Source organism: Eleutherodactylus coqui, chromosome 13 (genome assembly GCF_035609145.1).
Source record: "Eleutherodactylus coqui strain aEleCoq1 chromosome 13, aEleCoq1.hap1, whole genome shotgun sequence".
Classification (NCBI taxonomy): Eukaryota; Metazoa; Chordata; class Amphibia; order Anura; family Eleutherodactylidae; genus Eleutherodactylus; species Eleutherodactylus coqui.
In genome coordinates this window covers 98,534,143-98,547,377 of record NC_089849.1, presented here as the reverse complement: position 1 = coordinate 98,547,377, position 13,235 = coordinate 98,534,143, and the positions used below count along the sequence as shown (strand labels likewise).

General features: G+C 42.0%; 1 protein-coding gene across 3 annotated transcripts in view; it reads left to right on the top strand.

The window, feature by feature from the left end:
* SPAG9 (sperm associated antigen 9) overlaps positions 1 to 9,901 on the top strand; it is a 79,408-nt gene extending 69,507 nt beyond the window's left edge. For 2 of the 3 annotated variants that reach the window (XM_066586614.1, XM_066586616.1), the window contains 8 exons: positions 819 to 886; positions 1,196 to 1,344; positions 1,442 to 1,613; positions 2,903 to 3,016; positions 3,585 to 3,623; positions 5,278 to 5,454; positions 5,536 to 5,679; positions 5,784 to 9,901. In XM_066586614.1, coding sequence (XP_066442711.1) covers positions 819 to 886; positions 1,196 to 1,344; positions 1,442 to 1,613; positions 2,903 to 3,016; positions 3,585 to 3,623; positions 5,278 to 5,454; positions 5,536 to 5,679; positions 5,784 to 5,902 — 982 coding nt within the window. In that variant the 3' untranslated portion in view covers positions 5,903 to 9,901. The remainder of the gene's footprint in view (positions 1 to 818; positions 887 to 1,195; positions 1,345 to 1,441; positions 1,614 to 2,902; positions 3,017 to 3,584; positions 3,624 to 5,277; positions 5,455 to 5,535; positions 5,680 to 5,783) is intronic. The other variant, XM_066586615.1, reaches the window with a different exon arrangement.
* Positions 9,902 to 13,235: the final 3,334 nt, after the last annotated feature.

Sequence of the window (13,235 nt, the reverse complement as noted above, 5' to 3'; positions counted from 1 at the left end):
AACACATTTGCATATAAATATGGTCCAAAATTCCTCCTCAACATTGTGCAGAACTTATTTACAGCTATAGTAAAAAAGTGATTGATTTTAAAGGAAAATCTACATGTTGTTAAAGGGGTTCCCTTTTTCTCTCTGGTCTGTGTGCTCAATACATGGAAAGTATAAATGGGAGTTGTTGCAGAGTGGGGCTGAGGAAGGTAACGGAGTCTGTGAGTAGCAGCAGAGGATGATGATAAACTAGAGGGCTGCACAGACTGGGGATGATTCCTTATGGCAAAGGAGCAGAGAGGGAACAAGTGTCAGAACAACTAGCCCTTTCCTGAATGCTTTTTCCCCAGTGTTGTGGGTGTTTGACCCTGTAGGTGAATGAAGAGGAGATGGCGTTGGAGAGGTGGGGTGCGATGGTTTAGGTGCAGGCCTGGTTCCTTATCCAGAGTACAGGTCAGTGGGACTGCTTAGTGTATTTAATCCAGCTGATCATTCAGGTTTAGAAGTTTCTACTGTGCCCAAGGGCTCTGTGGCGGTTCTAGGAGATGGCACTGGCAGGCTGTAGTGCAGGACATGACCTGAACCAGGTGACAACAACTGTATCCCATTAGTTTATTTAGACTGTGTTTTATTATTGCAACTTGCATCTGTCAAACCACATTCTATTAGTAATCAATGCATAAATCCAGGTAATTCCAAAGGGTTCACTTACTTTTTCTTGCAATTGTATATCTGTGTGTAATATCTAAAATATATTCTCTTATATGATATGTAAATTATATTGTCTGCTACCACCCCTTGATTCCTGTATCCATTCTTCTATTTTTCAGGCATGTGAAGGGCATCGTGCTGGTAGCTCTAGCTGATGGGACACTGGTAATCTTCCATCGAGGTGTTGGTAAGTATGATGAGGCGGATGATAACAGCATGTATATGATAAAGCAGCAGGGACATTTGCTCTTTATAGAACGGCTCTAGTTTTTATCCTGCTGCAATGCTGACCGGTACCACATCCTTTATCATAAGTATGAAGAGGTCTGCATTATCTCCTGCAGGCCTAGGCTGTAACATTGTCACCCCATGGGATATGACGGTCGCAGCGGCATCTCAGATGAGCATTGTATCAGATTTGTCATTTATTTTTGATATTTGGCTGTTTACTGTTGTGTTCTGTGATTTGTGAGGACTTATTTTCTTGGACTTGCAGATGGTCAGTGGGATTTATCAAATTACCACTTGCTTGACTTTGGCCGTCCTCACCATTCCATCCGATGTATGACGGTGGTACATGAGAAAGTTTGGTGCGGGTACAGGAACAAGATCTACATTGTACAGCCTAAAACCATGAAAATAGAGGTACAGGACACAGACACCTGCATGGCTAATGTGGCAGTGGTGACATATTACAAGTGGTTAATATATTCTATGCATTTATATATTTCCTTTCCTCCAGAAATCTTTTGATGCTCATCCAAGAAAGGAGAGTCAAGTAAGACAGCTCGCCTGGATTGGCGATGGAGTTTGGGTCTCTATCCGGCTGGACTCCACTTTGCGCCTCTACCATGCACACACCTATCAGCATTTGCAGGATGTTGACATTGAACCATATGTTAGTAAAATGCTTGGTGAGTTCCAAGCCCTGCAGCACCATTGCAATCATTCCTCGCCTGACACGACCCGTAGGCTTCCTTCAGATGGATTTTTCATGTGCCAGTTCTCTCCGATGGCAATATGGAATGAACTCGCATATAAAAAGTATCTATTACAGCCTGTATATTAACATGAAACACCAAATATCTGAGATAGAGCGCTACATGTCCTATTGGTTGACGATTCCTCGGAATAATCGCTCAATATTTTCAATGGTCTCGCCACAAAAAAAATCGCATTCCACTCACATGCCATGTCTTTTGTATGTGAGTGCAATCTTTACCATTTTAACTATTGGAAGCACATTCGATTAATTTTTTTTTTGTTTTCTCATGTACTTGAAAAACGTATGTACATAGATGCAATGTGTTTTTTTTTTTCCCCTATCAAAACGCCTCACAATCGCAGGTTTAAGAATTTGACACTGGTCTGAGTTTCTTGGACTGATTATATGCTCGCCTTTGTGAATCCAGCCTCGCAGACTTTATTTTATTTTTTAACCCTCTGACGTTCAGCTTGTGCAAAACAAGCAATGAAATTTATGCAGTCTCTTCCGGTGGCATTTTTTGGTCACGTGAGTTTATTGGGGTTTTTTTGCCTTTTTTTTCTTCTATAGAAAAGTCTATAAGTAAACATTATATAAAGCATCATACCTAAAGTATACTATGACTTTCAAAAAATACACCATGGACACAAATGCACTAATGGTCAGAAAGACCGCCACAATAAATTGGTTTAAAGTCCATTACACAACTCTTTACTGACCTGCAGATAACATCTGGACGTGGCGTTTGGGGCTTAAAAAACAGCTTGAATATTGCAAAGAAGCTGGCATGATTTTTTTTTTAAATAGTAGCAAGACCGAGTGAGGGCGTGTTGTTGGTTTTGTGTTTTTTTTTTTAAATTTATTTATTTTTTTAAACCTGTGCTTATACCAAATGTATATGCCATTCAGAGTCTGTGGAAAGCACAGTAAAAGCTACAGGGACTCTGTGGTGGTGACCTCTGTTAATTATGTATGAAACCATAGAGAACAGAGCCTCATGTGCTGCATAGTGCTCAGGCAGCAGAAATGCAGTTTTAAGCTTTCGCATGGTTCAGGTAGCTAGCTCAGCCTTCCATCCTTCCGACGTCTGTAAAAATGAGTACCCAGCTTGGTCGGGGGTAATAAACTACCTGAAAGTGCTGTGGAATAAGTTGGCGCCATACAAATACCAAGATTTATATTTTTTAATTACTTTACTATGACTTTCTCTTTTCATAGGCACCGGGAAACTGGGCTTCTCTTTTGTTAGAATAACAGCGTTGATGGTGTCCTGCAACCGCCTCTGGGTAGGGACTGGCAATGGTGTCATTATTTCCATACCCTTGACTGAAAGTAAGTGCCCCATGGGGGTATTAACAACTGCTTTGCATGTCACAGACCTTGATATGTTATGCTTTCAGGAAAGTAGTGCGTGTTAAGTCGGCCATTGGTTATATTACCCTCTTGGATGTAAACTGTGAATGTATCGATTCACTGACAACAAGCAAAGATTTTGAAAACAAGGAGGAATTGAAACACTATATTAGAAAGATTCAGAATTGCTCATTATACGAATTAAGTTTGATCAAGTCAATAATAGAAGGGAATTGAAGTTTGTGAAAGGGGCACATAACTTGCTCAGTGTTTCTCTTCTGAGCCTGGTGGTGGTTGCTTCTTCTGCTATGTTCTTCATGCTCCGTTAATGCTTCCACCACATTCAGCTAGCAGGTATGAAGGCACTGAAAATGTTGGCCCTTTCTTGATGCAGCTTTTTAATCTGTGACATACTATGGGGGGTGGGGGGTGGCTGAAGAGCCCCAGCATAGTTTTACAAGTGAATCTTTACTGTTAGGTTCTCAAGAACGTGTTCTTCACAATTATTCCCTATCGATTACCCCCTCCCCTTACTGTCTCACTATAGCTGTAATACTGCACCAGGGACGGTTACTTGGGTTAAGGGGTAAGTGATGGCACAGAGCAAAGACTCTTCCCTCAGGCTTCTCCGAGTAGCCACTAGCTGTATAGATTCACCCTCCTTGTATGTTCCTGAGCATCTTTTTCTCTTGAAGTCTACCCCTCCCCAGCAGTCTTGCGTATTACTAAACAGCTGGGCAGTTTAGCGTCCTCATGTGTCGCAGCTAATCCCGTAGTTGCTTTCTGTCCACTGGTCACCACATCATAGTCATCTGCTCTGGAGCTTTCATCCCTGCGCACCGCTCTTTTCTGATCTTCTCCCTCTCATGGTTACCTCATTCTAATGGATGTGTCTTGTCAATCTAGCATGTGCTCAGCTAGTGCAATCCTGCAGCACATAGGGTTACTGATGGTGGATGAATGGTGTTGGCAATGATCGTAGTACATGAATGGCTCATTCATACACCATGGTCTGAATGAAAATGGTCAAGTGGATTGAGCCGTCTTCTGTGACAACTTTATCTCTAACCTTGAATGGACTGTAGATGTTCCACCAATCCTTCATATGAATGCAGCTTTGGTAGAAACATCAAGGCATTTCCAAAGGAATCAATATTATGAGGTGCAGTTGGACATTCATAGTATATACTTTGTGTAACGGATTTTCTACAGGTTACTCCTAACTCCATCTGTCAGCACATGGGTGACAGATGGAGTTTTCAGTTTCAGCAAAAAATTGCCTAATGTGTATTAGAAAATCACAGTGGTGGAATGTTAGCAAAACCCAGCAGGGGGTTTAAGGAAGAAAAGTCTACAAGAGTTCTTCCAAGCTTAGTACACATACAAGGTATAGAATCGTTAGCAACCCCACTCTCGTGCCCCGTCTCAGATTGGAGGCCCTGGGTGGGCATAGATTTTCTTTCCGCATCCAATAGTTGAAAATGTCACCCAAGCACTGGTGCCTTTCTTCTTAGGGGCCTATTTACATAGAGCAATGATCACTCAAAAGTCGCTAAAAAGCGATCGCTTGAGCGATAATTGTTGCGTCTAAACGTGCGGCCATCGTGCACTTTTAATGCACTGCTAGATGATCGTTAAATTCAGTCCAACCTAAAAATCGTCCTTCAGCCTTATCAGCAGTTCTCCGCGGGTAGCGCTGACAGCATTGTTTCCTGCTTGAGAACAAAATAACTGAAAGCAGATAAGAGCCTCGGGCTATTAACTGCTTTCAGCTAAGGCTTCATTTACACACTTAATTGCTCTTAAGTAGCTACTTAATAGTTTATGCAAAATGATTGCTCAAAGCTGTCACTCAAACTGTTCGAGCGATCATCGCTCCATGTAAATGGGCCTTTACTGTCTATTAATCATTCTGGCTACCATTGTGTGCTCTAGACTACCATCAGTGGTGTGAACAGAAGTGTTCTAGATTCTTCAAGGTAATTTTGTAGACTTCTAGGCTAGTGCTAGATGAACAGCAAACACATTCCATTACCTTCTTTCTTCAGAATCCGAGCATGCCCTTCTCATTATTTCAAGCCATGTCTTGAAATACTAAATGCTATTGCCCTTCTAGCTGTGCTTTTAAAGGACAGTGCCATGCGTAGCATTAATATGTGCCCCCCCCCCCCCCCCCCTCCTATTCACCTACAAAGTATAAAGTTATCCTGTTGTTTTTCCTTTATTTTTAAATTCTTAAGCCAATAAAGCTCTGCCCGGTTCTGGCAGTCGTCCAGGAAGCGTGATCCGTGTCTATGGTGACGAGAACAGCGACAAAGTTACACCGGGAACTTTCATACCGTATTGTTCTATGGCTCACGCTCAGTTGTGTTTCCACGGCCACCGAGATGCAGTGAAATTCTTTGTTGCAGTGCCAGGTGCCTTATTTTTAATAATTAGGGGAGTGAAAGGTTAGTACCTTAGAAATCTGCTAACAACGGTGCGATCTTCTCCTTCAGGTCAGGTCATTCCCTCGTCTAGTGGTAGCTCTCCAGATGTGTTTGGAGACAAGAGCGCAGCCTCTCAGCAGGAAACCAACAGCCCGAGTGAGAAGTTCATGTTAGTGATGAGTGGTGGAGAGGGTTACATCGACTTCCGTATGGGTAAGGATGGGAGGTGGTCATAACGCCCCAAAAATCAAGTGACCTGCATCCAGAAAGTAGAATGGCTTCTTGTAAACTAGAACGGCTCCTTTTGGTCTTTGCAGGTGACGATTGTTCTGAATCTGAAGGAATAGATGAATCCTTACAATTTGAACCTTCCATGGCCAAAGTGGAGAGGAGTCACCTCATAGTCTGGCAAGTTATGTCTAATGGCAACGACTGAAGTGGAGGCCCGGAAGCCCAGAAACATTGTGCATGATGTATATATTTACTGCCATTATTTTATTTTCTACTTCATATTCTTTTATCCAATATTTTAACACTTAAATGACTGTATAAAAAAATAACACAAAAATGCAAAACACCTTGAACCATGCACTGTGGTTCTCTCCAAACACTATAACCTATGTGAACAGTCCAGTAAGCGGTCTGGCTTTAGTTTGCACTGCTGTGTAATCTACACATATACGGCCCTCATCTAAATGATCAACCTCTGTTAACATCTTGGCACTAAATGTCTATTAAAGCCACTGTCCATGTTCTAAACACTCCTGTAGGATGACAGAAGGAAGCATAACTCAATACGACCCTGAGTTATAAGTGGTTTCTAACCGAACTGAAATTTAGTGCATCATATATATTTTTTAATGATTTTTGTATTTTTTTTGCCGTTTCTTCGATCATACTTAATGATTGATTGAGCGATAAGCCGTCTTTGGCTGCTGCTCCATTAATAGAGGATAACATGGGATCACTGTTCTCGTGATTGGTGGGGGGGGGGTCCCAGCAGTCGGCCACCCACCGATCTGACACTTATCCCCTATCCTGTGGATAGGTGATAAGCTGAAATCGTTAGGGACTGTAAGGTAAAGCTCAGGGGACTGCGTGACACTAGGATTCCATGCGTTTGCTGTTCCTTATTCTTGACGTGTATTTGATGGTGATTGGCTCTCATTATTTATTTATTTTGAATGACACAAAAGTAGCAAAACACATTTTGCGTTTCTTTTTTTATTTTACACCTCCGATGTCACCAGTCTTATAGGACAATTACCCCCTTCTAAAAAATATATATATGGATGTAGATGAAGATCTGTGCACAGAGGTCCATGTAGTACATATGTCAGGATGGAAAGAAGTCACACACAATCCTACATCTTAAAGGTGGCGCCTGTGAAGAGGCCAGGGAGGGCTGTTTCATACTCAGCGGCCACCCTGTTTCAGCTCTGTGTCGCGGCGAAGTCGGCATGTGCCAGCAGCTTGACTTTCTCGGCTTGCGTCTCCCACTTATGTCGATGGGAGATGTACGTGCAGAAAGGGTCAAACTGCTGGTGTGCTCTAACTTTGCAGGAACACAGGGCGTCCGGTGAGTATGACACACGGCTCTCTGGACTCCCCGCTCCCTCAATTTTGAGCCCCATAACGTGGTTTACAGGGCTTAAACATGATGAGAGTTCTCCTCTAATATTTCTACATCTTGTTTTTTGTTTCGCCCGACTTAAAATTTCCATAGTATTTTTCCTCTAGTATTGGAGGACTTTTATTGCCAATTTCCATCTTAGAGTTAAACTGCATCAAAAACGTTCACAAATCAGTAGAGTTTTACATAGAGAATACCTATCGTCTTCGGAAGTTGGGCCCTCGGTGATTTAGTACTGGAGTACCTGAAGAGTATCTCACCATTTCCCTCCACAGAAGTATTGTATGACTATCTAGCACTTTATATTTTAATGTATTAAGGCAAGCAAATAATTAGTGTTCTGCTAATTTCATCTGTTCCTCCTTGTTTGGACAGGCTCACCACAACCTTTATTTGCTGCCATGTGGTATTAGATCTCTCTGCATTTCAATGAATAGCATATTATTACCCAAGCTTAGTTCTATTTCCTTTGTTACACTTTAATATATCCATTTTCATCCATGTTTGCAAGTGTTATAAATGGATTTTTTTTTTAAGTCTGTTTTTCTTTTTTCTTCCAAGAATGATTCCGGTTCTAACCAGAATTTACAATGCACATTTTTTAAACATGCATTGCTGAATTGTATTTTATATATAAAATTTATCTAATATTTTATACAAGTCTAATAAATCTCCTGTAACACTAACTTGTTAATATATATATGACCTGCTTCTCTGCTCACAATACATGGATTTTATACAATGAACAATATGTTTGGTTTGTGCTGGACGTTGCTCTTTCTATCTGCAGCTTATTACAATGGATTTTGCCTCCACATTGGCATTGCTCAAATATTAAAAATTGCATTCATGCAGTTTGATATTTATTCCACTGAAATTCCAAATGTACCAAAGGATCTAGCATCACAGCTGTGGACTTTATTCTTCAACATAACTAAATGTAAGAATATGATATCATGATGACACGGTTGCCTTGCAAAAATTCTGTGTGCAGTTTTGTGTATTTCTTTTTGGTTTTTGTTCTTTATAATTCCTTGTTTTAGGCTTTTCCTTTTTAACCGTGGATATTACTGACTCGTGCAGCAGCTGCCTGGCATCATTGTAATAAGCATTAACTTGTGTGAGCTGCAACGATCATTTTGTAACGGAGGGATTTAAGTATTTATTTCCATTGTTGAGCCCATGGAGGTTTAGAATGTAGCTTTGTACATGACATGTATGTGTGTAAATATATATATCTATAAATATGTATATGAAATGATTCACATCAAGGCCTGTCATGTTTTCTTTAGTCTCATTTGTTAATTGAAAAAATCTGGAATTTCATATTTTGCAACGCCTTATTAATTGGGTCAGGAAGGGTGTGGGATGGGAGAGCACCTAGCAGGTGTTCGGAGACGTGTATAAGGCCATGCATGCTCCCCTAGGAAAATGGTGCAAATGTGGACTGAACAATCCTATTAGAAGGCAGCATTCCTGCAAGTCAATTACAGATCTTTTAATAAGCCTTGTAACAATGACTGCAAATTATAAGCTAAGGCTTTTCCAGAAGGAAAAGAGGACTTGGCATAGACAGACTTTTGGGGTTTTTGCCCCACATCAGTGTGCCGTAGATTCCTAGCTTGACAAGGTGAGAAACCTTTGACTTGAGTCAGGGAGAGTATAGTTTCTCCTTGGGTTGGGCACCAAGAAGGTGGGAGGAAACTTATAAGGCCATGTATGCTCCTCCGGGAAACTTATACATATGGAAATTTGTGCCACTTATTGGAAGGCAGCATTCTTGCAAGCCAAGCCAGCAACCAATTGCACACTGATGAGGGACAAAAAAAACCCCAAAACACTCTACATGGTTCTCTCTTCCTTCTGGAGAAGACTCTCTTGCTTTGGCTTATATTAAGTCATTGTAACTAGTCTTGTTAAAATGTCTTACACTGACTTGCAGGAATGCTGCCTTCCAATAGGGGGCACTAGAGAGGCATTGTTCCATCTTCCCATTTGCTTATTAATTTAGGCACATCTGCTTGCTGCCATTAAATGGGAATGGTGTAGTCTACAGTCAGACATTGTAAGCCTTCCCTCACCTAATGCTTCTCATAGCTGTTCTGATTGTATCAGTAGTAGACAACTGTTAGCTTTCACATCGCAGTGGTATTTGCAACCCCAAACCAGTGGAAAGTAGACAAGGCGTTTAGAAACTTTTTTTTTTTTTTTCTTCTTGGAACTTCTGGTTTTGGCTTACAAATACTGATGCAAAATTTGGACTTGAGAAAGTGGCCTTAAGGCCACATGTATTAACCCCTTAATGGCCAAGTCTGTTTGGACAGCAAATTCAAGCTGACAGATCCCCTTTAAAGCACAAACTGCAGGCAGCATGTTATCGCGCAGGAGGAGCTGAGCAATCTGATATATAGTTTTTGGGGAAAGATTTCTGTAAAACTTGTGTTTTTATTTACGTATATCTCTGATTAGTTGGAGCTGAACAGTCCAGTGGGCGGTCCTATCAGGTTGACAGCTGTGTATGACTACATACAGGAGTAACTGTCAGTCACTGATGGGACCGCCCACTGGACTGTTCAGCTCAGAATAAGCAAAGATGTAAATGAATAAAATACAAGCTATATATAGTTTTATGGGAAAGATTCAGTACATCAATCTGCTAAGGTCTTCCTGCTCTATAGCATGGCTGCAGTTTGGCCATGTTCAACCCACTAATTCTGAATTTATTTTATATCACATGTACTTTTGTATAGTCTTTGATTTCAACCAATAAATTGTGCAGAGATGTCTGTGTCTTTATACTTACCTGGCTCCCTACCTTAATGCTGTTGGATGTGGATGTCTGTGCACCCTCACTGATGAGTTTGCAGCACTGTCTGTGTGCTGACTTACCCAGCACCCTGCTTCTATGCTGTCACCTGTGGAAGTATTAAAAAAAAACCATTGCTCGATCCCTAAGGATCTGTACTATGAGCATCAGACGAAGATTTTGTATTTACCATAAAATCTTTCTCGTCTGTTGGTGCCGAAGGGTCGTAAGCCACCAAAAGGAATTTTAGTTAATGACCTTTTTGAGGAGGTATCTGCATCCCAGGATTTAAGCCACAGGGTTTGGCATGTGGCTACTGATGCCAAAAATCTGGCAGTGTCTAGGGAAGCTTCACGGATAAACCTTCCTGCTTGACCTATCTGATGAGCAATGTCTGCCAGTTCTTTTGGGGGAGATCTGGAGAGGATGTCTCTGCACAATTGCTTTGCCCAATCCGTAGTCGAGGCAAACACTGGCCTGAGGGCTGAACCCACTGCTTCGAAAGAGGATTGAGCTATTCATTCAATCTTTCCGTCACGGGAGTCATGGCGGATGCTTCATCCTTCCAGAGGTAGGGTGGTGTGTTTCGTCAAACGGGATACAGGTGTGTCGACTGCAGGCGTCAATGAGCGGTTTTTCCACTAACTCAGGCTTAGGCCTAGTAAAGTGTTTGTGGGGAATGTTCTATTCCCTGGTTAAGACCTTGTCAAAGTTCTTGTGAGGAGAAAATATCTTTGGAGACTGATTACGACATATAAAGGAAAAAGATGCTGTTGACGTGGAGGGTGTCTGGTTGGAGGGCTGGAAAATGTCCCTCACAGCAACCAGCGATCTGGATGAGTACTGCAAGCCCTATTCCGCTTTTGTGGTCTACCACGAGAGGAGTCTCTCCTAATAGGGCTATCTCCATCAGGTACATTCGGAGGAGGGTGACTAGTAATGCGGTCCAGCCTGTCTAAGATAATTCTAGACACCTGGGTATGGTCCAAAACCACCTGTGACAAGGAGCAGGCCCATTTTGGCTCAGCAGGCAGTGAGGGCTGGATGGGAGGGGTGCCTCTAGTCTCAAAGGAATAAAGTCTGCAGAAAATGTCTGAACCTGTTTGCTTGTAAGGTTCCAGCAAAATTATGACAAGAAAATGAAGGCAGGTAGCACTACCAAGAAGGGGGAGGAGGAATTTGAGCAGTATAGCAGAGGGTTCAATTGAAGAGCTGGGCAATTGACGTGCTGTCCCATGATTGGAGAAGAGCAGGGGGAGGTGGGGGGACACACTATGGCTGGCGGGTCACATTTGGGTTAGAGCCTGAATGTGCCTCTTTATCTTATGAGTACAGGCAGACAACAGAACTGTCAACTCCAGTCTGTTCGCTCTCCTCAGTGGGTTAATAGGGAGAGTCCTGCCTCCCTGTAGTCCCTAAATCCGCTGGTAGATGAAGACCGTCTGCCTCCTACAGATACTAGGCTACAACAGATTAGTTTGGTGCCTGGAGGAGGCATATAGCTAGCAGGAGGATGTAACAGTTTTTATGCTTAGTGTCACCTCCTAGTGGCAGTACCTATACCCACAGTCTGTGTCCCCCAATGCTACGAACAAGAAAACTAGTTTATAGTGCTTGTAGGTGCTGACAGGTTCTCTTTAAAAATTCATCCGCTAATAAATTTCTACACCCGGATCTGAATTATTCCTTTTAAGAAACTATGAATGGCTGCAACTTATTCTGGCAATCATGTTTTCATTCAAATGCATGACTTCTACAAATATGGGGCTGCGTGGGTCACACTTATCTACTGAAATTTTAAAAATGTATTCCATTGGGGCGATCAATAACTACAATTTGAGTAGTAGTGGCTTAGGCTGCACTTGTTGCCCAGTAAACAGTTTTGTTTAACTAACCCCAAATTCAGAAAAGCTTCACATGGGTGTATTTGTGTGCGTAATATGCCAAGATTAGAACTCATTGCAATGGGTTCATTCACATTTTCATAATTTGCACATGCATTTTGGTTGCGCATAAAAAAAGGCAGCCCATGCTTTATCTGCACATTACAGGTTACCATAGAAATCAATGAGGGGTGCGCAATACGCAAGGAGATGTGTGATACACTGTGTAATTGCACTGAGAAGATACATCTGGAACTAAGACATTTCAATGAGTGTCTTAGTTTGCCGTGATCAAATGAACATGCCTTATGGGGGCATAACGTACAGTCACACGCACTGATGTGCAAGAAAAAAAAAACCCAACATTGTTCGTTGTACAAATACGCTTAGACCCGTGTGGAGAGATCCATCTCCCTGATTAGACAGCTGTGTACTTCTACACAATGTCCTAAATGAGTAATCAAGTCCCTGAATTCATTGGCCAAGAAATATTTTGTGTATATAACAGCCGGTTGTTACAGTAAGTGCTTGCAATAGACCGAGCGACTAAGGTAAGCGGCAAACTCTTAATTTCGATGCTCTGTTATCACATAGATGGCGGTCTGCTCAGTCTGCAGTAGAGCAGGAGCTATAACCGCTTATTACATTGTTCTGCAAAGGTTGCGTGTAGTTTAACCCTTCCCAATCCAATTTCCCTGCCACCCACATCCTCCCCAGCTCTTATTTCTTTTGGGTGAGAGCGCATTGTGGATTCCTTGGAATTACTCAAACACATAAGGATGAACGGTCATGATTTTATTAGCAATTTCTTAGAAATTAAATGCGTGTTAAGAGTGTTTCACATCGGGAAGATAATTTGTAATCCTGTAAATATGTATATCAATGCATCATAGTTTTAGAGAAATTAGACAAATATCTTTTATATAAAATGTATATCTAATCTCTCTGTATTCCAGTGCCCTACAGAGGCACCCTCTAACTTTTCTGCATAGTGTTAAACGTGCCAGACCTTGTTCAAATGTGGGAGCTATGCAAGGAAACCTCAATGTTGGATGAGGTCTGGCACTGTGATCCCAGCTGGTACCCATACCCATCTAGAAGTGAAAGCATTCCAGTGAGCTGATGACCTCACTGTTGATGCAGAATGGACCAAACCACCACCAATAAGACATTCTCCTTCCTTATCCCCTATAACCTCTGCTGTACCCTGGACAGCTATGTGATAACTACGACAGGCAAGAGCCGGCTGCGCTGAGGACTCCCATCCTCTCCAATGGACATAGTGCCATGGGGATGCAGCAGCTGCAGGCATCGACATTTCATGGTCAGTTTTTATGAATTGTCATCTTTTGACTCTACCAGTGGCAAGCAGCCATAAGGTTACCCCTAACCCATGCATAGTCACTGGCCGAAACTAAGGGGGAAAAAGAAAGTTAAGAAATTACAC